Source organism: Hyperolius riggenbachi, chromosome 1, assembly GCF_040937935.1.
Source record: "Hyperolius riggenbachi isolate aHypRig1 chromosome 1, aHypRig1.pri, whole genome shotgun sequence".
NCBI classification, from domain to species: domain Eukaryota; kingdom Metazoa; phylum Chordata; class Amphibia; order Anura; family Hyperoliidae; genus Hyperolius; species Hyperolius riggenbachi.
The window spans coordinates 664,114,046-664,141,753 of record NC_090646.1 but is presented as its reverse complement, the minus strand read 5'-3'; the positions used below and the strand labels follow the sequence as shown (position 1 = coordinate 664,141,753).

The window sequence follows — 27,708 nt, the reverse complement described above, 5'->3', positions numbered from 1 at the left end:
CTAGGTGTAAGCTATGTCCATTCATAGACCGTAGAGATAATAAAAACTTTTATGACAGTTCTGGCCAAAACATGTATGAAATTAGATCACATATAAATTGCCTAACTGAGAAAGTCGTATATATGATCGAATGTCCCTGTGGACTAAAATATATAGGGAAAACTAAAAGAATGATGAAAGACAGAGTTCTAGAGCATCTGCCCTTGATTGAGGATAACAATGAGGAAAAAAGCTTCCTGGCGGTACATTATGCCCAATTTCACAATAGTGATCTAACTGGGACCAAGGTGAAGGGCATATACAAGCTGAACATTTCAGGTAGGAGGGGGGATTATGATGATGTCCTATATTGCAAAGAGGCCATGTGGATATATAGGTTAAATACCTTGTATCCACATGGCCTCAACAGAAAATTAGATCTGAGAGCATTCTTGCGCTTGAATGCGTATATGTGATGGAATGCATGTGATAGGTTCATATGGCATGACTCTCTGAAGATTAACCCTTGGATGGCCCTCTCCTTGGCTCTATACTTGATGATGGAACTTTATATAAGATGTCCCTTTAAATGAGTGATATGAGATAATTGTGCAGCCAAAAATATTGTCAGAGCTCTGCTGCTGAAGTGCCCTCCATGAACTCTGATACTGAAGTAGAGGACACTTTGAATCTTAGAAAATATGAGTAAAGAATATTGATGTTTCTGAGATAAAAGCAGGGGACTTGTACTCCATCAGTTACAATATAAATATGAATGACATTAGAAATTGATTGCTGAAGTGAAAGGTATATCCCCCCCTGATGTGGGAATAATTTTGAAACTGACAACTTCAATTGCTTGATTAATATCACAATACCTCCTCTGTATAACAGTACTAGGAGTCTGCCTCCCCTTTTTGATTGAATGGAGGTTGTACATGTTTGTGCTGGGTGCTTTAAGCTGCAGTGGCTATAGCGAACGCTGACCAATAGTGGAGGAGCGGTGACGACAGAGGAGGAGGTCCCAATGAAGTAAAAGCGAATGCACAGGGGGGAGGGAATCACACCCTGAAGAAACGCCCACGGCGTGAAATGCGTCGGTGGGCGGAGTCAAACGCAACGTCTGGCCGTACTGACTACTCCTCACAGGGAACTACCCTACCCAGGAGCCATTGCAGGCAATAGAGCGGGCGTTCCCATTGGAGGATCGTGGAGACTGCTGTTGGAGCTGTGCTGGGACGCCAGCCAACCTTGATCCCACGCTGTGCCTTGCAGAAAGCCTTTCCTATATGGTGACCTGGCAGACAAAGCGATAGAGGGGGACCCCCAGAGACTACAACCTACATATCCCCTCAACCTAACAGTATATCCTAGCAGCGCTGTGGAAGTCTGAAGCCAGTGTGGTGAGATCTATGCTTTTCTATCATGCCATGCACGCTATATGCTAAATGCTGAAACTTGCTATTGGCTGCTTTCTGCTTTTTGAACTTTCGTTTGGATGCTAACGCACCGTTTAAGCTCTATTACTATTGAAGATGTATCGGTGACTTACTGGACTCTGAATCATGTTATTCTGTGAAGTATTTCCCAGCGCTGAGCTCTATTAGGTTGTATGGGGGGATTATTGGTGTGTTTGGAGTGAGTGGTCTGTAGTGAGTGATTGGCCGGCCATGCATTATGCTGTATTTGACTCCGCAACATTCCTTCCCCAGTTTTTAATTATCCTTATTTTTTACTCTCCCTGAATTTTGATACAATAAAAGTATTTATATGTTGGATTACACTTGAGACCAAAGTATCTTGAGTCATTTTTCATAGTTATCATTAACTGGTTGTGTTCACGGCAGTAAGACAGATCCCTATATTTTTTTATTTGGTTGGAGACTATATGTCCCATACCTATGTCTAAGAAATTTGCTTACTGCACTGGATCTTTAAATTATTAATAATGTCGTAGCTCAGATGTCTGATTATATGGTGATCTGCAGAATCACCAATAATACAGACGCTATACCCGATTATGAGTGATCTGCAGAATCACCAATAATACTAGTATAGCAGACAATGAGCAGAGAGTGTAGTGATTTGGTGCAACCGTAACGTTAATGGTTAATGAGACCTCACCAGAGGGGCTGGTGAGGTACAAAACAGTACACTGACCGTGCACTACCGTACAACCTCCAGCAAGCTGGAGGAACAATACTGAAGAGGCTGAATCTCCCGGGGAGCGGTTGATTCAGAATATACTGCAGGCAAATCAACACCCGAGGGGCGGGTGAGACAGACTGTACTGCAGCCTGCGAGACACAGTAATACTACAATGACAGGTACCTAACGAGCAGGTAATAAGGCTGAACTATAGCCTAGCAGAACTGCTTCACCAGCGGAGCTGGCATAGTTAACACCTCACCAGTGGCGAGGTCCCACTGGTGAGTAGAATGGTCAGGCAGGCATGGTTCGGCAACAGAGAGGTAAGTATCAGTACAGGATCGTGAGACAAGAGAGTAATCGGTAATCAGGCGGAGGTTCAGCAACAGGAAGGTACGTCTCGGTACAGAATCGTGAGACAAGAGAGTAATCGGTAATCAGGCAGAGGTTCAGCAACAGGTAGGCAGATAAGCGAAAGTACAGGATCGGAAAGCAGAATCAGAGTCTGGGTAATTGCAAAGAGTCATACACAGGAGATCAAACAGTAAGCAATGTCCTAGTCTGGGTGTGAAGTCCTTGGCATCAACACCCGGGAACTAGTCTAAACAATAACAATAACAAGATAGCAATATCCTAGTCTAGGTGTGAAATCCGTAGCATCAACACCAGGGAACTAGCCTAAGGTATGAGCGCTAACACGCAAGCATTCACGACAACAGACAAAGAACAACTGGCAGCAGGGCTCTATATATGCTGAAGAGGACTCAGCAGAGCCACCCATTAGCTCAGCCAATCAGAAGGGCTTCCAGAGTCAGCTGACCGGAGGATCAGCTGACTCCCCTTCTAGAAGCATAAAGGTCCTGACGCTGGGCGCGCACACGTGCAGCCCGTATTCTATGCGTGACTGAAGGACCTGTAGGAGGCACACTGTCACTAAGAGCAGCGTGGACCGCCGCCAGCTGGGACGCGGAAGCGGCGGATCTGCCACTCTCTGCTGCGGCGGTGTCCCCGCTGTTCACTACAACCTGTCAGAAAACAATCTAACAAGGCAAATTGTCTCCATCTAGCCGAAACCGCACACTTCCTAAATTCTGCTGCATAGGTCCACAGTGTTATGTCCCTGCCGGAGGGTTTTCAATTTCCTTTCAGCTTTAACCGCGACATCAGGGTTGTCATAAATTTTTGCCATAGTTTTAAAAACTCCTGCACTGAAGACAATGCTTTATGGCCGTCTGACAAACTGTATGCCCAAGTTTGGGAGTCCCCAGACAACAGGGTTTTAATAAAGGTTACCCTCTGTCTTTCCGAACCTGAAGATATGGGTCGCATTTCAAAATATGATAAAAAACAATTCTTAAAGTTACTAAAGTCTGACTTATGACCTCTCTGGGAGAGGCATTCTCGGTTCCACAACAGGAGGGGATTGCACTGGTAATGCAGGAGTCTGTAAAACGCGTATCGCTTCAGACAGTTGATTGAGTTGTGTATGTTGCGTATTGACCGTGGCAGTTTGGCTGTTTACTGCAGTGGTCAAAGCCTGGACCTGATTACACAGTGCTTCCATAGACATTTTGGTCTGTTGTTATGTAACAATGTGTGTCAGCACGACAACTGATATCTGATTATTTGACGATCTGCAGTATCGTCAAATAATACAGATGTACAAACAGGAACGAAACTTGCACAAGTGTAGTGATTGGTGCAAACAGTAATTCAGGAGTACTCCTTTCGTGATAGCCCTTGGTGACTGAGGCTATCACTAGACAGAGAGTGGTCGTACAGGCAGAGTCGGTAACAGGTCGGTCAGCAGCGGTACAGAATCGTTAGGCAAAATCGTGGTCAAATACAAGCCGAGGTCAGCAGCGGGTCGGACAGGTAAGGTACAGAATCAGGAGGTGAAAATCAGAGTCAAAGGTTCAGGCAGGAAATCGGCAACGGGTCAGACAAGCGAAGTACAGAATCAGAAGGCAGGAGAATAGTCAAAGTACGAGCAGAGATCAAAACACAATAGGAAATACAATGGTATTAAATGCTACTGATTACAGCTATCAAAGGTCTGAGCGCTAACACGAAGTATTCGCAACAGCAGACAAAGAACAACTGACCGGCAGATCCTTATATGCCAATGATCACTCAGCAGAGCCGCCCAGCAGCCCAGCCAATCAGAGTACTGCTGAAGTCAGCTGACTGGCGGGTCAGCTGACTTTTCTCCTCAAAGAATAAAGGTCCTGCCGCTGGGCGTAGCCCTGAACCTGTGAGTGGCCGAAGGACCTGACTGAGACATACTGTACGCCTGCGAGGCGGGGACCGCCGCCAGCTGGGATGCGGAAGCGGCGGACATGCCGCTCTCCACCGTGGCGGTGTCCCTGCCGCTCGTAACAGTTCTCTAATAGAAAGAGCCTGTAGTTCTCATATTCTTCTTGCTGTAGTAATAGCCAGAAGAAAGGCTGTCTTTAGCGAAAAAGATTTATCAGAAATCTGCTCCAAAGGCTCAAAGGGAGCTTCACATAATCCCTGTAATACTGTATTCAGATCCCATAAAGGAACCTTAGTTACATAGTTACATAGTTACATAGTTATTTTGGTTGAAAAAAGACATACGTCCATCGAGTTCAACCAGTATAAAGTACAACACCAGCCTGCTCCCTCACATATCCCTGTTGATCCAGAGGAAGGCGAAAAAACCCTTACAAAGCATGGTCCAATTAGCCCCAAAGGGAAAAATTCCTTCCCGACTCCAGATGGCAATCAGATAAAATCCCTGGATCAACATCATTAGGCATTACCTAGTAATTGTAGCCATGGATGTCTTTCAACGCAAGGAAAGCATCTAAGCCCCCTTTAAATGCAGGTATAGAGTTTGCCATAACGACTTCCTGTGGCAATGCATTCCACATCTTAATCACTCTAACTGTAAAGAACCCTTTCCTAAATAAATGGCTAAAACGTTTTTCCTCCATGCGCAGATCATGTCCTCTAGTGTTAAGCTTGGGGGTGTAATCTCCACAGTCAGCATACAACACATAAGCTGACGTGAAGGAGGTACACACACCAGCACAAGGGATCAGGATATCCCCAGTTTAGTGGAGGAGAGGACTGACTCCAATAGGAGATTGTGGTGCACAGAGCCGGTGCAGATCTGAACAGCCACAAACACTTTCGTAATAACGTCTCAGCGCAAGGTAGCGCTGAGCGCATAAACCAGGACTGAGGAGACCAGGACAGGTAGATAGAATGAACGCTTGCTAGCTAGCGATTACTTAGCGACAGCAAGCGTCCAAAACCAGACAGACTGGAATGAGGCAGCCAATGCGTTGCGGCGATGGCGTGCCTCACAAAGACAGGACAGGAGAGACAGGAAATAGCAGGATCGAGATAGATGAACGTAACACAGATAAATATACAATAAGTATGTTTTCCTAGCGTATTACAATTACAGCTATCAATGAAACTATTCGTAACGTCTGACTAACATATGTATATATTGGCAATGAACCGATATATGACATAAGCAGGAACTCTGACTAAGACTGAAGTAATACAGGGATCAGGACTCAGAAGGATTCGCTATCTCTTCGCAGAGATGAACGCAATCCACAAACAGGACCAGGAACAGGATAACTAGCTCAGCACGGGTGTTCACGATACGCGCAAACTACCAAAACGTGCTGGAAAACTGACTAGCTGAACACAGGAAATAAACAGTTCGTGTACGTATATATCAGCGACACTGATATATTAACGTAACACGAATACAAGGAAAATAACAAAATGCGCAAGTATGCGTATATATTGGCGATGAACCAATATATGACACAAGACAAGCAAGTAGCAACTTCTAGAACAAGAGCAGAACTAGGAGGACTCGCTGACCCCTTCGCAGGAGTCAGCGCAGTCCACACGGACCAGGAACGAGGTGGGGCACGAGCAGAGTAACAGATAGAGTCTGAAACTATGATAGCCCATGAGGCATTGCAGGAAGCAGTTCTTTATACTGAGGTCATCCAATGGGAGCAGACCTGCAGATTCCCACACAAGTGAATGGTAATTAATCACAGGCTGATAGCAGGAAAAGGCAGACAATGATATGCAGCCTGCAGGAAAGGGACCGCCCCTCCACTGCAGCAGACAATGTTTGTTTACACAAAAGCATATTAAACTGTCATAAACTTCAGAGCGACTGCAGATGGAATCAGCAACTAGTTTAAGTGCAAACCAAACTATGCAAGCAAATGCATGTAATGACATTAGAACTGCTTGGTTTGCAATACCAGTGCAGTCAGCAGTAAACGCTGCAGAAGCGATCATAACAGTACCCCCTCCCTTAAACGCGGCCTCTGGACGCCTATGAAAACTGACATATTTCTCCTGAACCACCCAAACCAAAAAATCAGAAGTGGGAAATCCAGCAAACTGATCTGACTGAAAATTCATGAAGGTCGGATCCGTCCGACAAAACCAAATTCCCGAATCAGTCTCACCAAAACTAGACCAATTGGAACCAGAACCTACCGAACCATGCCCGTCAGCACTACAAGCCTCAGTGTGACACCCATCAGAACCACGACTTCCAGAAAACAACCCCAAGAAACTCTCTGCGCGATACCCACCGCCTTCCAAGGACTGTCCAAAAACGCCAAAGCCTTTGCAATGCCCACCGGAACTGTCCCTACCAACACAAAACCCACCGTTGAACCAGTCCAAGGTACCAGGACAAATTTCCTCAGAGATCTCCCAGAACACTTGGAAGCTCCAAAGAGATCCCCACAGGTCAGAACGCCCCTTAGGCTCACATGGAGAACTATCAAGAACCCCTATGGAACCCAGGGCAACTCCAGAGTCAGGGTCACAAGGACAAACATCAAGATCAGGGCTTTTAGGGACCAGAACCATCTCCGGGCATGCAGGCCAACCGGCAACATCAGAACATGTCTCCACTAGGGAAGCACGTGAGCACGCTAACACAGACACATCTGGGCAGTCTGGCATACGAAGCACATCTGGGCACACCGGCACAAGAGAAACCTCTGGGCATGTCAAGGAACTGCGAACCTCAAAGTCAGTCAAGACAGGACCGAAACCAGAACTGGGCAAAAAAAATTCATCATGACTAGACTTCATAGTTACTGGATTCTCACTAAAAACTGCAGGATCAGACTTAGATGTCGCTGATTCCAGCAGGGTTATTAACAAATCATGTTCAGGGGCATTTACAAGACAGGGCAAATCTTCTGATGTATGCACTGAACTAGACAGGGTTCCCATAGCTTCTTCTGGACTAGACAGAGACTCATCAAATACACTGGACTGGAGCTCATGAAGGGCAGCAAAGCAAGTCAATATTGCAGCAATCCCCACTGAACTAGGCAAAACTGAGTAACTCACTGGACAGGAAGGGGGCTCTGGAACTTCTGCCACACCGGCCAGAGAACCAGAATTTTCCAGGATACAGGGCTGGGTTTCAGAAACACTCATTAACCCGGACTGAAATTCTGAGATTTCTATTATTTTTTCCAGCGAGTCAGAATTATCCATGTTACAGGGCAAGACCTTTGAAACATTCAGAGGACAGGGCTGGAGTTCCTCGGCTGTTACAACACTGGAGAGGGACTCAACAACATTGGTTAAATCAGACTGTGTACAGGGCAAGGTATCTAACACACTTGCTGACAAGGACAATATTTCAATGACCTCTGCTTCGCTGGGCAGAAATTCATCAAGTTTTATTAGAGCAGACTGTAATTCCAAAACAGCTGCTAGACAAGTGAATATTACTGCAACACCAACTGAGGTAAGCAGTGCCTCAGACTGTTCTGCTAGAGGGTTTGAAGTATCCAAAGTACTGGGTGAAGCATAAGACTCTGTGACCACAGCTTCACTGGACAGGATCACCGAACAGTCCACACTGCAGGGCAAAACCATGGAAGCACCTGCTGGACAGCATAATGATTCTGTGACCTGAGTTTCATTGGAGAGATCTACTGCACAATTCATGGTACAGGGCAAGTTCACTGGAACATTTTCTGAACACGGTAATAATTCTGCGATTTCGGACTCACATAGCAGACGCTCTGAGTTATTCATGAAACTAGAGTGAGGTGTAGAAACAGGAAGATCAAAACACAATGTTTGCGCATCTAAATCACCATTCAATTGTGAAATTGGAAAATTCAGATGCTGGGGTTCTGAGATTTCTGGACAGGATTGTTGGGACTCAGAAACTGATGTAGTGCATCTATTGGCATCTGCTGGATCAGACAGGAGTTGAACTTTATTAACACAGGTAATTTCTGCAGAAGTGTTTTCAGAGACAGGTAAGATTTTTCTGGTGTCTGTTTCACTGAACAAAGATTCATGAGTACTGGCTAGGCTGGACTCAGAAGTCAGCAGGACCTCTGGGTCCTCTGCTGAGAAATTTGTGCAGGGCAAGATTAAGGAAGTATTAGTAATTTCTGTTTTACTGGGAAGTAACACTGAGTTATCCATGGTACAGGGTGGAATTACAGGAACTTCGATTTCACACAAAAGGAGCTCTGAATCACTCGCTGAATCAGCCAAAGGTGCTGAAGCAGGCGAGTCCTCAGGAACTGAGGAAGTGGAACAATCTCCACTTGACAGTGTGTCTTCCCTGGTATCAACTGATTGAATCGCATAAAAATCGTCCAGAATCATTCTCCACACATCGATCAATGGAGCCACAAAGTCATACCCACACACACCAGTTTTTATTAGGTTATAGGCAGACTTAATGCATGCATTCAATACTAATTCACTTTTTGCACTGTAAAACTGACAAAATGAACTTGCATCTTTCTTCCATTCATAGACCAGAGCTTCCATCTCTCCTTTCTCAAATGGAGGATCCCATGCATATTTAACAGCTGAGCATTCCGGCTGATCATAGTTTGCAAATGTGTTAGTGGCAGAAACATACATTGGGTTATTTAGCAGGTGATTGGCCGATTTCTTATTCCTAAGGATCTCCAATACCTGTAGCAAGTATTGAACTGTAGTGTATGCAAATTTCCCTTGCTGCACGAATAAATTGATCTGTTCAATACTCTGTAATATATCTTCATAATCATATTCAGATAATTCATTTAAACAAGAACTTTTATTTTCCCTGGCTAGCAATGAAAGTTCATTAGTAGTTTCATAGGTCCATTTGACTCCCCTGAATGGTGACTGAATTTCATTATCTACTACTGGCGGAGTCTCATTACAGATCTGATGCGCAGTCGCCAAGGGCAACGACTCCGCTGATTGTAACGCTTTTCTTTTGGAGCGTTTACGTTTGGCTTTAGACCCTGCTGCCTTAGCAGAAGAAAAGTTATCAGAACAATTATCTGCTTGCTGATTATTTTTGTAGGCAGTAGAAGGAGCAGCTGATTGACAAGCTGCCAGGAGCTTATCAAAAGGGCTAGGCAAATCGGTTTTGCGCAGCCAGTTATGGATCACAAACGCTAGAAATTCCAGTGGTCTTTCTTTTAAATTGGTATGATCCAAGACATCGTAGGCCCACTGAAACAATCTTCCCTTAAATAAAACATAAACTAGCTGGGGGGCCCACGTTGAAACAGGAGTAGCCTGGAGCTCAGGATTGGCCAGGAACCTGGCACATTCAGAAAAAAACTCATTTTCTGTTTCAGAATTGAGCTTCTCAAATTTCTTAAAGGAACAGGAACCATAACAAACAGTGTCATTTTTGCTGGGAACCCCCCCCACAATGGGGATTGGTAATGGGGCTATCATAATGTTAAGCTTGGGGGTGTAATCTCCACAGTCAGCATACAACACATAAGCTGACGTGAAGGAGGTACACACACCAGCACAAGGGATCAGGATATCCCCAGTTTAGTGGAGGAGAGGACTGACTCCAATAGGAGATTGTGGTGCACAGAGCCGGTGCAGATCTGAACAGCCACAAACACTTTCGTAATAACGTCTCAGCGCAAGGTAGCGCTGAGCGCATAAACCAGGACTGAGGAGACCAGGACAGGTAGATAGAATGAACGCTTGCTAGCTAGCGATTACTTAGCGACAGCAAGCGTCCAAAACCAGACAGACTGGAATGAGGCAGCCAATGCGTTGCGGCGATGGCGTGCCTCACAAAGACAGGACAGGAGAGACAGGAAATAGCAGGATCGAGATAGATGAACGTAACACAGATAAATATACAATAAGTATGTTTTCCTAGCGTATTACAATTACAGCTATCAATGAAACTATTCGTAACGTCTGACTAACATATGTATATATTGGCAATGAACCGATATATGACATAAGCAGGAACTCTGACTAAGACTGAAGTAATACAGGGAACAGGACTCAGAAGGATTCGCTATCTCTTCGCAGAGATGAACGCAATCCACAAACAGGACCAGGAACAGGATAACTAGCTCAGCACGGGTGTTCACGATACGCGCAAACTACCAAAACGTGCTGGAAAACTGACTAGCTGAACACAGGAAATAAACAGTTCGTGTACGTATATATCAGCGACACTGATATATTAACGTAACACGAATACAAGGAAAATAACAAAATGCGCAAGTATGCGTATATATTGGCGATGAACCAATATATGACACAAGACAAGCAAGTAGCAACTTCTAGAACAAGAGCAGAACTAGGAGGACTCGCTGACCCCTTCGCAGGAGTCAGCGCAGTCCACACGGACCAGGAACGAGGTGGGGCACGAGCAGAGTAACAGATAGAGTCTGAAACTATGATAGCCCATGAGGCATTGCAGGAAGCAGTTCTTTATACTGAGGTCATCCAATGGGAGCAGACCTGCAGATTCCCACACAAGTGAATGGTAATTAATCACAGGCTGATAGCAGGAAAAGGCAGACAATGATATGCAGCCTGCAGGAAAGGGACCGCCCCTCCACTGCAGCAGACAATGTTTGTTTACACAAAAGCATATTAAACTGTCATAAACTTCAGAGCGACTGCAGATGGAATCAGCAACTAGTTTAAGTGCAAACCAAACTATGCAAGCAAATGCATGTAATGACATTAGAACTGCTTGGTTTGCAATACCAGTGCAGTCAGCAGTAAACGCTGCAGAAGCGATCATAACATCTAGTCCTTTGAGAAGGCCTAGGGACAAAAAGCTCATCCGCCAAGGTATTATATTGCCCTCTGATGTATTTATACATGTTAATTAGATCCCCTCTAAGGCGTCTTTTCTCTAGACTAAATAAACCCAGTTTATCTAACCTTTCTCGATAAGTGAGACCTTCCATCCCACGCATCAATTTTGTTGCTCGTCTCTGCACCTGCTCTAAAACTGCAATATCTTTTTTGTAATGTGGTGCCCAGAACTGAATTCCATATTCCAGATGTGGCCTTACTAGAGAGTTAAACAGGGGCAATATTATGCTAGCATCTCGAGTTTTTATTTCCCTTTTAATGCATCCCAAAATTTTGTTAGCTTTAGCTGCAGCTGCTTGGCATTGAGTACGATTATTTAACTTGTTGTCAATGAGTACTCCTAAGTCCTTCTCCAAGTTTGATGTCCCCAACTGTATCCCATTTATTTTGTATGGTGCTAGACCATTAGTACGTCCAAAATGCATGACCTTACATTTGTCAACATTGAATTTCATCTGCCATGTATGTGCCCATATAGCCATCCTATCCAGATCCTGTTGCAATATGACACTATCTTCCTGAGAGTTGATGATTCTGCACAATTTTGTATCATCTGCAAAAATAGCAACATTGCTCACTACTGCATCTACTAGGTCATTAATAAATAAATTGAAGAGCACTGGACCCAGAACAGACCCCTGTGGGACCCCACTGCTAACAGTCTCCCATTTTGAGTACGATCCATTGACCACAACTCTTTGTTTTCTGTCCATTAGCCAGTTCCCTATCCATGAACACAGACTCTTCCCCAGTCCTTGCATCCTCAACTTTTGCACCAGACTTTTGTGGGGAACAGTGTCGAAGGCCTTTGCAAAGTCCAAGTATATCACATCTACAGCATTCCCAATATCCATATTAGCATTCACTACCTCATAAAAGCTGAGCATGTTAGTCAAACAGGATCTGTCTTTAGTAAACCCATGTTGATGCTGAGAAATAAGATTATTTTCTACTATGAAGTCATGTATAGTATCTCTTAGTAACCCCTCAAATAGTTTGCATACAACTGATGTTAAACTTACAGGTCTATAATTTCCTGGATCAGATTTTTTGCCCTTCTTAAATAATGGGAAAACGTGGGCTGTACGCCAATCCACTGGGACTCTGCCAGTTGCAAGAGAGTCACAAAAGATAAGATAAAGGGGTTTATCTATAACTGAACTTAATTCCCTTAGGACCCAAGGATGCATGCCATCCGGGCCAGGTGCCTTGTCTATTTTTAATTTATTTAGTCTTGCCTTCACTTCTTCCTGCGTTAAAGAGACTCTGTAACGACAAAAAGATCCCCTGGGGGGTACTCACCTCGGGTGGGGGAAGCCTCAGGATCCTAATGAGGCTTCCCACGCCGTCCTCTGTCCCACGGAGGTCTCGCTGCAGCCCTCCGAACAGCCGGCGACTGTGCCGACTGTTCAATTCAATATTTACCTTTGCAGGCTCCAGCGGGGGCGCTGTGGCTGCTTTCGCTCCGAAGGAGGCGGAAATACCCGATCTCAGTCGGGTCCGCTCTACTGCGCAGGCGCCGGAGACTTGCGCCTGCGCAGTAGAGCGGACCCGACTGAGATCGGGTATTTCCGCCTCCTTCGGAGCGAAAGCAGCCAGAGCGCCTGCGCAGGAGCCTGCAAAGGTAAATATTACGTCACCGCTGTACGGAGGGCTACAGCGAGACCCCCGAGGGACGGCAGACGGCGTGGGAAGCCTCATTAGGATCCTGAGGCTTCCCCCATCCGAGGTGAGTACCCCCCAGGGGACGTTTTAACGTTACAGATCCTCTTTAAGTATTTAATATTACAGTTAGAAGATTGAGACTCTTCCGCCTCTGTAGTTTGCAACAGTGCTGTTTCTTTTGTGAAGACAGAAGCAAAGAAAGCATTTAATAACTCTGCCTTACCTTGGTCATCCACCATTGAGTTCCCACCCTCATCCTTTAGGAGTCCTATACAGTCAACCTTTCTTTTTTTAGAGTTAATGTACTTGTAAAACTTTTTTGGGTTAGATTTGATATCCTTAGCGATTTGTTTTTCAGCTTCAATCTTTGCCTGCCTAATTTCTTTTTTACAATTTTTATTGCACTCCTTATAATTGCTTAGTGCATCCTCGGTCCCCTCCTGTTTTAAGACCTTATAGGCATTCTTTTTCCTCTTCATTTTATCTTTAACCTTTCTATTCATCCATAGAGGCCTTTTTTTATTCCTAGACATTTTGTTTCCATATGGGATATACATACTACAGTATTGATTGAGTATAAGTTTAAAAGCTTGCCATTTCCCTTCAGTGTCTTCCCCTTGTAGTACATTATCCCAGTTCACCAAACTTAGTGCCTGCCTAATTTGAGTGAACTTTGCTTTTCTAAAATTCATAGTTTTAGTGGTCCCGCTGCCCCGTGGCCTATCAGTCACCAGATCAAACGTTATCATGTTGTGATCACTATTTCCCAAATGTTCTTGAACCTGCACATTTGATACATTATCTGGTCTATTAGAAATGATCAGATCCAGTAACGCATTCCCCCTAGTTGGTTCCGTTACCATTTGAGTCAAGTAATTGTCCTGTAGTGCTGCCAGAAATCTGCTGCTTTTACCAGAATGGGTAGCCTCAATACTCCAGTCAATGTCTGGAAAGTTGAAGTCGCCCATAATTATGACCTCATTTTTACCTGCAGCTTTTTCAATCTGCTGTAGATCTGCCTTAGATCTTATAACTGGTCTTAGCCTTTTGAGCGCCTGAAAAAAACGGATGACTAGCTCTTCCTGAGCCAGTTTCTTATCCAGAAAAACACTTAGTGCGGAAACCTGAACCTTCAAAGTACTTATGCTGAGACCCTTTTTATAACCATCCTGAAGAAATTCTAAGATGGACGTTAACGATCTGTTGCTTACTGAATTCTCTGTACACCATATATTAAAGACTTTCCAAGCTTTGAGATATATTTGACGTGTTACCTTCTTTCTACTCTTGATTAAGGTTTCCCTTAAATCATCTGAGAATCCCTTAGATTTCAGGATGCTCCACTCAGGTTCCATGCGGAAAGATGAAGAAGTTCCGAGGTGGAAGAATGATCGGATCTGACACTGCTAAAGCTTGTAGTGATGTGAACCAAGATCTCTTTGGCCATAGAGGAGCAATTAGAATAACCCGAGCTTGGTCCTGCACAATCTTCTTCAGAACTCTTGGTAACATTGGAAAGGGAGGAAACCCGTACATTAGACCCGTACATTAGACCCTGATTCCAATTGATTGAAAAAGCGTCCACTCTCCAAGGTCTGTCCTCTGGATAAAGAGCACAGAACTTGCGACACTTTGCATTTTCTTTTCTGGCTAATAGGTCCACCTCCAGAGACCACCAATGAGCTACAATCTGCTGAAAGATCTCCTGATTGAGAGACCATTCGTTTTGGTCCAGAATTCTTCTGCTCAAGAAATCTGCTACTTGATTTGATACCTGTAACGATTGTGGAATTATCTCCGTGGTCAGCGCACAAGAAGTGCGCTGACACTGCGGAAATCCTCCACAAACGCCTGAATAACAGAACCCAGCTGTGTTGCAATGCACCTGTAGAGGGAGAATTCCCACACAAGAGTGAATAAGCACAGAGATAGAATGTATGTATGTTCACCAATCTAGTCGCCACCCGGCGACGGCGAACACACAACAGCAAAAACCAAGTGGGAAAGCAATCGCATGAATGGCGCTTGCTAACAGCGACACAAGACTGGGTTAAGACAGAGCATAGACGTAGTAAGAAACAATAATGATCAAAACGCCAAAGAAAATAACTAAACGTGGTCGCCGCACGAAAAGCGCAACAGCGACAAAACACGTTAATGGCGCGGTCTCTGCACGAGAAGTGCAACAGAGACAAAACACCCCAACCCTAACTATCAAATGAACCTAGAAACACAAACAAACAAACAACAGAAACGCTTGCTAATCGGCTGCCTTACCTCAGGCAACAGCAAGCGTTTGCTCCAGAACAAGACTGAAAGAATCCACTGCTCTCCCGCAAGAGCGAGTGCGATCCAAACAGACAGAGCGGTCCTCTGTCCGCAGCCACCGGCGACAGAACAATCTCAACGGAAAGAAAGAGCGATTCGCTACCGCCAACCGCTGGCGACAGCGCAATCGCAAGAACAAGACACGACAGAATAGGCAGTACAAATATACACAATCCTGACTGCACTAAACAGGAATGTGCAGACAGCTGAGCAGATCATTACAGTACCCCCTCCCCCCCTCCTCTAGGGACGGATTCCAGACGTCCCTCAAAACTGATATTTCCAACAAAACAGTCTGACTGAACACTCATGAAAGCCGGGGCAGCCCGACAAGGCCCCAATTCCAGCGTCAATCCTCCCGAAACCGAACTCATCGGAAGCAGGACCTACTGAAACATGCCCATCAGTACTACAAGTCTCAGTGTAACACCCATCAGAACCGCGAGTGCCAGAGAAGAACCCATCAAAACTCTCCGAGCAATACCCACCACCTTCCAGGGACCGTCTAAAAATACCAAACCTGCCACAATACCTATTTGAAGTGTCCCTTTCAACAGAGAAGCCACTGTTGATCCCATCCAGGGTACCAAGAAAAATTTCTCCCAGAATCTCCCAAAACACTTTGAAGCTCTGCAGAGATCCCAAGAGGCCAGAATGCTCAGCAGGCTCACATGGAGAACTATCAAGAACCCCTATGGAACCTATGACAATTTCGGATTCAGGATTACCAGGACAATCATCAAGATCAGGGCTTTCAGGGACCACTTCTGGGCATGCAGGCAGGCAATATCAGACCATGTCTCCACCAAGGAAGAATCTGAGCATGCTGGTAACCGAGACACACTTGGGCATTCTGGCTCACAGAGCGCATCGGGTTACACTAGCTCAAGAGAAACCTCAGGACATGTCGAGGAACTGCCAACCTCAGAGTCCATCACGAAAAGACCAAAACCAGGACCGGGCAGAGAATCATCACGAGAAGTGGTCACAAGTACTGGTCTTTCAAAGAAGACTTGGACTCAGACTTAGAAGTCTCTATGACTGTAATAATATCTAACCAGAACTCATCATTGACTACGCATGACTGAAGCTCTACAAGAGCTGCAAAAGTAGTCAGTATAACAGCAATGCCCACTGAAGTGGGCAATACCTCAGACGGCCCTGCGGGGAAGGAAGCATTTTTCCAAAAGTTCTGCACCCTTTGGGAGGAACTCGGAGACCTACAAAACATTAAACAAAATCTCAGGAGCATCATTTCCCAAGTTTTCTGACAAAGTAATCAAGGATTCTGAACTATCCATGTTACAGGGCCGAACATCAAATACATTCCACGGACAGGGCAGATGTCTCAGGGATGGTTTTACCATACGCTGGGACTGAATTTCATCTGCATGACCAGGATGCACATGAATATCTAGTGAAACCAACACTGACTCCCTGAGGCTAGTTTCACTGCAGGCAGAATCCTTCATAGCAGTCAAACCAGACTGCAATTCTGAAATGGCAGAAAAACAGATGAGACTAGTTGTAATACCTAGACGAGCCTCTGGGCTCCCTGCAGGAGATTTCCTGCAAGGTAGCATTGACTCATCCAGAGTACAGGGTGGGAAGTCAGTACTTTCTTCAGAGCAAGAAAGGGACTCACAAATGTCAATGCGAGTGGACAACATTCATGGTACAGGGTAGGCTCACAGAAATATTCTCTGGACCAAGCAAAGATCCCTCAGTATCAAATTCACACAAACAAAGCGCTGTCTCACCCTTAGACTCGGCTAACAATGTCGAATCCGAGGAGTCAGAACGCAAAATTTGCGCATCTAAGATCGTTTTTGGTTGTGAAGCTGAAGCTTCTAAAGCGCAAGCTTCCACAATCTGAGGCCCAACCTGCAAGGTGTTCAAGACAGAAACATTGGAACAATTTTCATCTGGCAACGAGCTTTCAACGGTGTGAACAGAGTGAGACATAGGTTTATTTGCAGAAGAAGTAGCGACAACAACATGAGAAATTTTATCAGTCATATTAACATTACTCTTGAGGTTGCATAGTTTAAGAATTTTCCACATAGCAGGATCATAGATGGAAGATCTTAAAGAACTACAGGGAGAAAAAGATCTGTTTTTAAATGACAAGGGATCCCACATATCTTTGACAAAACTGACACATTCATGTTGATCACAATCTGCAGGAACGCCTGAGAACCAGGCACTAGATCGCACAGATTCAAACTCCACACAAGCAGGAGAGAATCTCTCAGAAGTCACACGGGTGTCAACCACAGTAGTACACCCATTTATTGCAGATCGCACAGTGTCTAAACTCACTTGCTTTACCCCAGAAAGGCAGGAACAATCATCTGATAACGGTGTCTCTTTATTGGCGTCAATTGGTTGGTGTGTGTGTGCAATTCATCCAAAATTGTCTGCCACACACAAATCGCTGGATCCACAAAACATTTGTCACACTCATTAGATTCAATCAAAGTGTACACAGAATCAACACAAGCATTAATAATCTCTTCGCTTTTTGCGATGTAAAAATCACAAAACGCCTTCCAATCAATCTCGAACTCCTCAATCAAAGCCCCAATCTCCCATGGAGCAAATGGAGGCTCAAACAAGCCTGTATCAAGGTAACACTCATACGGATTGGAATCAGGAACATGCATAGATTTTTTTACTCCTTTAATACACTGAATAATTCTGCCTATCACCGGATCCACATATGCTTTTGCTTGGGGCAACAAAACCTGAGACTGAGAAGTCTCTCTGAATTTATCACATTCCTCCTGCATATGCTTAGTAACCAAAGCAGTAACAGGAACATGTATAGGTTCGGATTGCACAAGGTCAATGTTCACACACTCAGAGATTTTACATTCAGTAGCTTTAGATATAGGAACATTACACTGATTGTCACACTGAATGGTTTTGCATGGAAGGGATAGGACAGCTGACTGATTAGCAGGTACGTACTCATCAAGGACAAATGGCAAACAAGGCATATTAAACCAATGGGAAAAATCAATGTAAGGAACTGATAAGAATTATCATTCCAGGAATGATTTTTCAAAACCTCATAAGCCCACGTGTTACAATCTGCATCTGCTGGTAAATTCCTGTATGTACTACCTTTGCTTCACCAGCAGATGTCACCAGCCTCTGTGAATTTGCAGCCTGAACTTTCCTCTGCCCACCAGCAGAGGGTGGACTTTCTGGATATCTCTCCACAGACAGGGAGGAGGCCTGGACTATCACATGGTCTTTCAGCATGGCATTTAAAGTGGATCCGAGACTAAGCAAGGATGTCCGCATTTTTGTGCTGGTGGACATATTTTGGGGGCATTAAACGCTTTAAATAGCTTTTTTTTTTATTTCCCAATAAAAGCCTTATAAAAATATTAAGCCATGCCCCCATCGCATGTAACGCCGCGGCGTTCAGTCCTGGGATGCAAAGGGTCATGGGATCTAATTATAGGCAGGAGGAGGCAGAGGCGGAGATTCTAGTCTGCAGCTGCTGAACTCACGCGATATTAGCGTGAGCAGCACAGTGGTGATTCTTAGGGGAGTGACACCCGGACACAGTGTAGTAAGGATGCAGAGAGGGGGGACCGACCTTACTCCTCCATCACTCACCATGGACCCCCTTCCTGTCAGAGCGCAGCGTGTAGTCTCAATCAGCTCTGCTCCCATCCCTCCCTCACCATGGCCCCCCTCCTCTGCTTGTGTGTGTGTATCAGAGCGCAGCGTGTCTCTTACCAGCTCTGCTTCGCTGCTCCTAGACGTTCCCTCTGTGTTGAATCCGTGCAGGCAGAAATTATGGTACCGTCCAGCCAGCAGCTGTCCGCTCTCTGCCTTCTCTCCCGCATGTCTGTATAAACACGCGACATGCAGAGAATAGGAAGTGGTGAGAGTTGCCAGCTGCTGGCTGGACGGTGTACCATAATTTCTGCCTGCAAGGATTCAACACATAGAGAATGTCCAGGAGCAGCGCTGATAAGAGACGCTGTGCTCTGATACACACACAGGCAGAGGAGGGGGGCCATGGTGAGGGAGGGATGGGAAGAATTTCTATAGCAGCCTCACTGCCTGGAGCTGGAGGATCGGATGTCAGGTGGTACTTTAGCTGCAGCCCAACGACTATCCCTCCAGCTTTTATTGCTCCCCCATCCAGAATTCTCAAAGCCCCCCACCCTGAATGACCCTTTCCTCACCCTCACCATGCTGCAGCCTGTCACCACTTTTCCCTTCTCTCCCATCACCTTCAGCATGAATTTCTCATCTACTCTCCCCTCCTCTACTACTACCTCTCTCTCTCTGCCACCTTTCTGACATCCTCCCCTCCCTTTGCGGTGCCCTCTCTGCCACCTTCCCCCTCCTGTCACCCCTATACCCACCCCCTCCCCTCCTGTCACTCCTATACCCTCCCCCCCCCCTCCTATCTCTTCTCTGCCATTCTCCCCAGCTCACACTGAGCATGCACGGGATTTCAGAGGCGAAGGGGAGGAGAGGGGCGTGACGTTATCACAGGTTGAGGTGTGGAGATGCATAGCTAATTACCTGTGTAATGATTACAAGCCTAACATGGCAGCTCTCGTTGTATCACAGGAAGAAATGTTCATATATTGTTTAAGCTGTATGCAGCTAGATTTGCTGTGTAAACCATCTAAACTTTAGATAAGATACAAAGACAAGTTACTTGTTATAGTTAGTTTTTCACCTCGGATCCGCTTTAAGCCACACCTGAACACTCAGTACTTGCTAGCTCTTTGTTCCTGGTTCTAGCCATCCTGTCCTGAGTTCCCTGTTCCTGGTTATCTTGTTCTTTGATTCCCTGCTCTATTGATCTCCCAGTTTGACCTTGTGCTTTGTATTACCGACTATTCTTTGCCTAGCGATTACTGTACTGTTTGATCTCCTGTGTATGACCTATGCTTGCTGAATATCCGTGTGTCTCCTCCTCGATTGTTAATCTTGCATTTATATATATATATATTGTGCTTACTATTCTGGATCCAGGGTCCGTGTGCACACAGTTCTATACACTGGATCTACTCTGCATAACTTGCTTTATGCAGAGAGGTCCTTGTATAAACCCCGATTTTCATACCTTTTGTATGCTTATTGAATGTATCTGCCTGTATTATTTGATGCAGTGTATGTATGTGTGTAGAATACATTGCCTGCAAGTCAATGCTGATTGTTTCCATGCATGAGGTTAATGCACAGCATTACTTTATTTTCATTTAATAATAAATTCTTATTATTCATTTACTCCTGGTTTTGTCAGTCTTTTCCTAAACAGTGACATCTCTGCCTGGTTGCGGGTTTGTGCGTTGGTTTCTGTTTGCTTCAGGTGCAGCGCACAAACTCCATGCAAAACATAACACCACGAAAACAGATCCCCCTGCAATAGAACACAAGCCAATTGGAGAGCCCATATGGACAAATCAGTAATTTGAAAGGTAGGATTCAGAAAGAATTTTACACATTCAGACAGGAAGTCCTCTTTAGTTTCAGAGTCCAGTTTTTTAAACCTCTTAAAGGTATAAGAACCATAACTGACAAAATCGTACAAATCGGAAATTCCCTCTACACTGGGAATTTCGGTTTGGCTGGTCATACTGTAACGATTGTGGAATTATCTCCGTGGTCAGCGCACAAGATATGCGCTGACACTGCGGACATCCTCCACAAACGCCTGAATAACAGAACCCAGCTGTGGTGCAATGCACCTGTAGAGGGAGAATTCCCACCGGCAGATGGAGCTGTGGAGTGCAGAGGAATAAATCCTCTGCATAGCCACAGACGCCAGACAGGAATTGTACGAGAGGAAGCAATACAGGGCAGGATAGCCCCTAGTGAAGGAGAGTGAGCACAGAGACAGAATGTATGTATGTCCACCAATCCAGTCGCCACCCGGCGACGGTGAACACACAACAATGAAGATCAAGTGGGAAAACAATCGCAAGAAATGGCGATTGCTAACAGCGACACAAGAGTGAATAAGCACAGAGATAGAATGTATGTACAGTGGTGTGAAAAACTATTTGCCCTCTCCCTGATTTCTTATTCTTTTGCATGTTTGTCAAAGATAACTTAATTGAACACAAAATGCAGTTTTAAATGATGGTTTTTATTATTTAGTGAGAAAAAAAACTCAAAACCTACATGGCCCTGTGTGAAAAAGAAATTGCCCCCTGAACCTAATAACTGGTTGGGCCACCCTTAGCAGCAATAACTGCAATCAAGCGTTTGCAATAACTTGCAAGGAGTCTTTTACAGCGCTCTGGAGGAATTTTGGCCCACTCATCTTTGCAGAATTGTTGTAATTCAGCTTTATCTGAGGGTTTTCTAGCATGAACCGCCTTTTTAAGGTCATGCCACAACATCTCAATAGGATTCAGGTCAGGACTTTGACTAGGCCACTCCAAAGTCTTCATTTTGTTTTTCTTCAGCCATTCAGAGGTGGATTTGCTGGTGTGTTTTGGGTCATTGTCCTGCTGCAGCACCCAAGATCGCTTCAGCTTGAGTTGACGAACAGATGGCCGGACATTCTCCTTCAGGATTTTTTGGTAGACAGTAGAATTCATGGTTCCATCTATCACAGCAAGCCTTCCAGGTCCTGAAGCAGCAAAACAACCCCAGACCATCACACTACCACCACCATATTTTACTGTTGGTATGATGTTCTTTTGCTGAAATGCTGTGTTACTTCTACGCCAGATGTAACGGGACACGCACCTTCCAAAAAGTTCAACTTATGTCTCGTCGGTCCATAAGGTATTTTCCCAAAAGTCTTGGCAATCATTGATATGTTTTTTAGCAAAATTGAGACGAGCCTTAATGTTCTTTTTGCTTAAAAGTGGTTTGCGCCTTGGATATCTGCCATGCAGGACGTTTTTGCCCATTCTCTTTCTTATGGTGGAGTCGTGAACACTGACCTTAATTGAGGCAAGTGAGGCCTGCAGTTCTTTAGATGTTGTCCTGGGGTCTTTTGTGGCCTCTCGGATGAGTTTTCTCTGCGCTCTTGGGGAAATATTGGTCGGCCGGCCACTCCTGGGAAGGTTCATCACTGTTCCATGTTTTTGCCATTTGTGGATAATGGCTCTCACTGTGGTTCGCTGGAGTCCCAAAGCTTTAGAAATGGCTTTATAACCTTTACCAGACTGATAGATCTCAATTACAGTACTTTTGTTCTCATTTGTTCCTGAATTTCTTTGGATCTTGGCATGATGTCTAGCTTTTGAGGTGCTTTTGGTCTACTTCTCTGTGTCAGATAGCTCCTATTTAAGTGATTTCTTGATTGAAACAGGTGTGGCAGTAATCAGGCCTGGGGGTGACTACATAAATTGAACTCAGGTGTGATAAACCACAGTTAAGTTATTTTTTAACAAGGGGGGCAATCACTTTTTCACACAGGGCCATGTAGATTTGGAGTTTTTTTTCTCACTAAATAATAAAAACCATCATTTAAAACTGCATTTTGTGTTCAGTTATGTTATCTTTGACTAAGGTTAATGGTTTTTGATGAGCAGAAACATTTAAGTGTGACAAACATGCAAAAGAATAAGAAATCAGGAAGGGGCAAATAGTTTTTCACACCACTGTATGTCCACAAATCTAATCGCCACCCGGCGACGGCGAACACACAACAGCGAAAACCAAGTGGGAAGCAATCGCACGAATGGCGATTGCTAACAGCGACACAAGACTGAGTAAAGACAGAGCATAGACGTAGGAAGAAAGACACAGTAAACAATAATGATCAGAACGCCAAAGAAATTAACAAACGTGGTCGCCACACGAGAAGCGCAACAGAGACAAAACACGCCAACCCTAACTATCAAATGAACCTAGAAACACAAACAAACAAACAACAGAAAAGCTTGCTAATCGGCTGCCTTACCTAAGGCAACAGCAAGCGTTTGCTCCAGAACAGGACTGAAAGAATCCACTGCTCTTCCGCAAGAGCGAGTGCGATCCGTACACGGGAACAGAACTGAAAGGGTCCACTGCTCTTCCGCAAAAGCGAGTGCGATCCAAACAGACAGAGCGGTGTTCTGTCGCCGCCGCCAGCGACAGAACAATCGTAACAGAAAGACAGAACGATTCGCTACCACCAACCGCTGGCGACAGCGCAATTGCAAGAACAAGACACGACAGAATAGGCAGTACAAATATACACAATCCTGACTGCACTAAACAGGAATGCAAGGAGCACTCCCAAAGGGTATCTACTCTAAGCTAGAAATAATAGCCAACAATGAGCAGAGGGCTGAGACTCCAGGCAAGTTAGCAGGAACAAACCATCATGACCAGCAGGGAATTCTGGGAAGAAATGGCATTTATACTGCAAGCCATCAAAGGAAGCAGCTAAGCAATTTGCATGACAAGTGGATGCAAATTCCTCACCAGCAGAGCAACTCTGAAATTTGCAGAGTGAAGACAGGTCTCTTTTCCAGAGACCTGCAACACTCAGACCTAAAAAATGGTCAAAAAGCTGTCTGCTTGTGCAGACAGCTGAGCAGATCATTACAATACCCCCTTCAGATGGACTGCTGAAAATGAACTGAGGTTCCTTTCTGCCCAAAACAAAATTTGAGAAGTCTGTTCCCATAACCGAGGACTCCTTGTGCCTCCCTGACAATTCAGAAAAGCCACCACGCTTTTGTTGTCTGTTTTTACTACCACATGAGATGCCTTGATCCGAGTACTGAAATGTTGTAATGCATGCCATACTGCTTCCAACTCTCTGCTGTTTGAGGATTGTGAACTCATCTCCCTGGACCATTGACCCTGTGCTGGAAGGAGATCCATGTGAGCTCCCCATCCCCAAGCTCTTGCGTCCGTAGTGATTGTTGACTGAATTGGGTAACACCATAGACGTCCCAAGGATAGGTGAATCCTTGTCTGCCACCAGAGTAGAGCAACCTTTATGCTGTGAGGAATTAACACTGATCTGTCCAGAGTCAAAACTTAAAGCTATAGGCTTGCTATATACCAGCGGTTCTGGATGCTTGCTTGGCTTAACAAGGGAGAAAAGGGATAATTTGCATATTCAGTGGTAGTGCATTGTGGGTAACCACAAATGTTCACTTATAACTGAATTAATGCAAATTTCCTTCTGTTTTAAGAAGGCAAATTACACCAAGCTGTCCAGAGTCGATAGACTTCTGTTCCATGCTTTTAGGATCCATAATTGTAGATTTCTTGAGTGGAAATGACCCCATTGAACTGCTGGAAATGAAGCCGTCAGGAGACCTAATAAAGTCATCGCTTTTCTTAGGGTTATTGCCCTTGTATTCTGAAAAGAAAACACAGTATTTATAATAGAAGTAATATTTCTTTCAGGTAAATAAACTCTCTCAACAGAAGAGATGCTGAAACCTAAAAATTACATAACTTGGGATGGAAGTAAATCAGATTTCTCCCAGTTAATCAGCCACCCCAACTCCTGAAGTAAAGTTAAGGAGGAGTCCAACTGAGAATGGACAGAGACTTTCGAGGGGCCCCACACTAAGAAATCATCCAAATAACCCACCACATTAATGGATCTAAGTCTAAGAACTGCAAGAACCTCAGCCATAATTTTAGTGAATAACTAGGGTGCTGAAGAAAGTCCAAAAGGTAATGTGTTGAACTGAAAATGTCTTACCTCCTTTCCCATAAGAATGGCAAACCTCAGGAACTGCTGTATTGAAGGATGGATTGGTATGTGCAGGTATGCATCCTTCAGATCTAGCGATGCTAGAAAACAGTCCTTCTGTAAAAGATAACTCACAGAACAAATATTGTCCATTCTGTACCTCCTATATTTTATTGCCTTGTTTAGACCCTTGAGATTTAGAATGAAGCTGAAGGTTCCCTGAGGCCTTTTTACTAAAAAGACTGGAGAGTAATAACCCTTTCCTTGCTGACAGAATGGAACCTGTTGGATAACTGTTTTTTGAAGAAGACTCTGGACTTCCTCTTGAAGTGCCGGGTTTCGAACGGGATATTTAGGGAGGGGAGTCACACAAAACTTCTGAGGTGGAGGTTGATCGAACTCTTAATATGTAGCCTTCTAGAATAATCTTTAGTAACCACTGGTTTGTGAAGATCTGTTGCCATGTTTTTTTTTTCAACAATAAAGCTTTTATTGAAAAATCTTCATGTACATACAGCGTGATTCAATATGCAAAAGTTTCATTTTGGTATCAGTCATTGATTAACTACAGAATAATATCAAGACAATATCCATGCCATAGTGACTGCAAATACAATGGTATATTAGCCCCATATATCTACAGCGAGCATATAAAACATATAATAACTACTTGACTCAGAGGGTCTGAAATGTCCGGAAGCGTTGTCATGGGAGAAGAAAAGATAGTTAGAAACATAAGCCCTCTGGGTAAAACTTTCTTACAAAAATCTGTCCGCCCAGGGTGACCATATCTTATCAAACCGATCCTCTTCATCATACAAAGAAGCTGTTATCTTCTCCATCCAATAGTATTCATTAATTTTGTGCTTAAGGGCATTTTTTACCAGGGAAGAAGATTTCCATTCTTTTGCAATAATGGCTTTGGCGGCATTACAAAAGTGTACTAGCAATTTATTATTATGATTGGAAAGGAGAGGATCAGTGTGGCCAAACAGGGCCACCCATGGGTCAGGCGTAACCTCTACGTTCAAAACTTCAGAAGCCAGTTGGAAGCATAGTTTCCAGAAATCCTGCACTATCTTGCAGAGCCACCAACAATGTGCATGGTCTGCCTGCTGTGCACAGCCTCTAAAGCAGATATCTGTAGGGGAAAGACCCCTTCTAAAGAGGAGTGCGGGAGATCTGTACCAATCGTAAAGAATTTTGTATCCCCTTTCTCTGACTAGGCTGTTTCTGGAGGATTTAGCTAGACCCAGAAAGATAGTTTCCCAGTCATCTAGGGACCATACTTTCTGGAATCTCTCCTGCCACTTAATCATGGCAGGGGAGATCTCTTCCAGATGTCGGTACCAGATTTCGTGATAAAACAATGATATCATACCAGGAGTATGTTTATAAGAATGAAATTCTTTAGCGATGGGTAGTGTTGAGGTCTCGAGACCCTCCACTGCGCAACTCTGCACAAAGTGCCTAACCTGCAGATATCTGAAGAAATCTTGTGCTTGTAGCTTAAATTTAGTCTGGATTTCCTCCCAGGGGGCTATGATACCTCCAGGAGCAATATCTTTAAGCAAAGGGGAACCCGACTTCATCCAGTTTACCCATGGTTGGATCTCTAAACCCGGTGGAAAGTCCCGATTTAAGAGGATGGATTCATCTAGTGAGCGTTTGTAGAGGAGCCCAAGTCTAGATTGTTGTCTTTTCCAGATAGATAGGGATTCTAGGATTACAGTTATAGGGCCTGATTTATTTAAAAAAGGGCGTTTCGTCCAGAGTAGAGATGGCAGAGGGAAGGGATGTAATAGGGCTGCCTCGAGGTCGACCCATCTAATTGTACCCCTAGGGGCTGACCATTGTGCTAATTGAGCTAGCCTAGAGGCATAGAAATATTTTAGTAGCATAGGTGCTCCCAAGCCACCCTGATTTTTCCCTCTGGCCAAATATTGATAGCTGATTCTAGGGACTTTTCCTGCCCATAAGAATCTCAGGAAATGTGACTGTAGTTTTTTGATGTCGAGGAGGGAAATCCTAATGGGGAGAGCTCGAAAGAGGTAGAGGATTTTCGGCAAGGCTGTCATCTTAAGGGCATTTATACGGCCGGTTAAAGAGATGTTGTATTGATTCCACTCATTCAACAGAGTGTGTAGCTTTGCGAAAATGGGGGTGTAATTAGCTGCATAGAGTTGCGCAATAGAGGGCGTCAGGGTAACCCCTAAGTATTTCAGACCCTTGTTTTGAATCTTAAATTTGAAAGAGGTGGCCAATGCTTCTTGTTGCAGCTGTGACAGCCCAAATGCCATTGCTTCGGACTTAGAGCGATTAATTTTGAAGCCAGATACAGAGCAAAACTTGTCTATAAGCTGAAATAAGGCCGGCAAGGAGGTGTGAGGACTGGAGAGGGTGAACACTGTATCATCTGCAAACAATGCAATTTTAAATTCCTCCCCTCCAATCCTCACACCTCTAATATTATTATCACTTCGAGCCAGTATAGCGAAGGGCTCGAATCTGTTGCCATGTTTTGAAGAAGTGTGCCAGCCTTCCGCCTACTGGAAGCCTGGCGTCATTGTTTATTTGATTTATTGGCAGAATTAGGGTTGGGTCTAGCCTTCTGTGTTCTGTAAGGGGCCCATCTTTTTCTTGTGGAAGTCTTATTTTCTGATTCATCTCTAGTGGGTCCACAAAAGGACCGCTTAGACTGATGGGGTCTCTTTTTGGATGAAAAATTTTTCTTGGCGTCTGCAGTTCTGTCTAGAGTCTCGTCTAGCTTAGAACCGAATATT

General features: G+C 44.5%; 1 protein-coding gene across 6 annotated transcripts in view; it reads left to right on the top strand.

Annotated features, from left to right (window-relative positions):
- Positions 1 to 27,708, top strand: part of LOC137532296 (NACHT, LRR and PYD domains-containing protein 3-like) — a 784,203-nt gene that overhangs the window by 408,946 nt on the left and 347,549 nt on the right. The window contains exon 9 of one of the 6 annotated variants that reach the window (XM_068252728.1): positions 24,631 to 24,678. The exons of the other annotated variants lie outside the window; for them this stretch is intronic. Coding sequence (XP_068108829.1) covers positions 24,631 to 24,634 — 4 coding nt within the window. The 3' untranslated portion in view covers positions 24,635 to 24,678. Of the gene's footprint in view, positions 1 to 24,630; positions 24,679 to 27,708 lie in introns of those variants that run through there. 6 annotated transcript variants of the gene reach the window in all.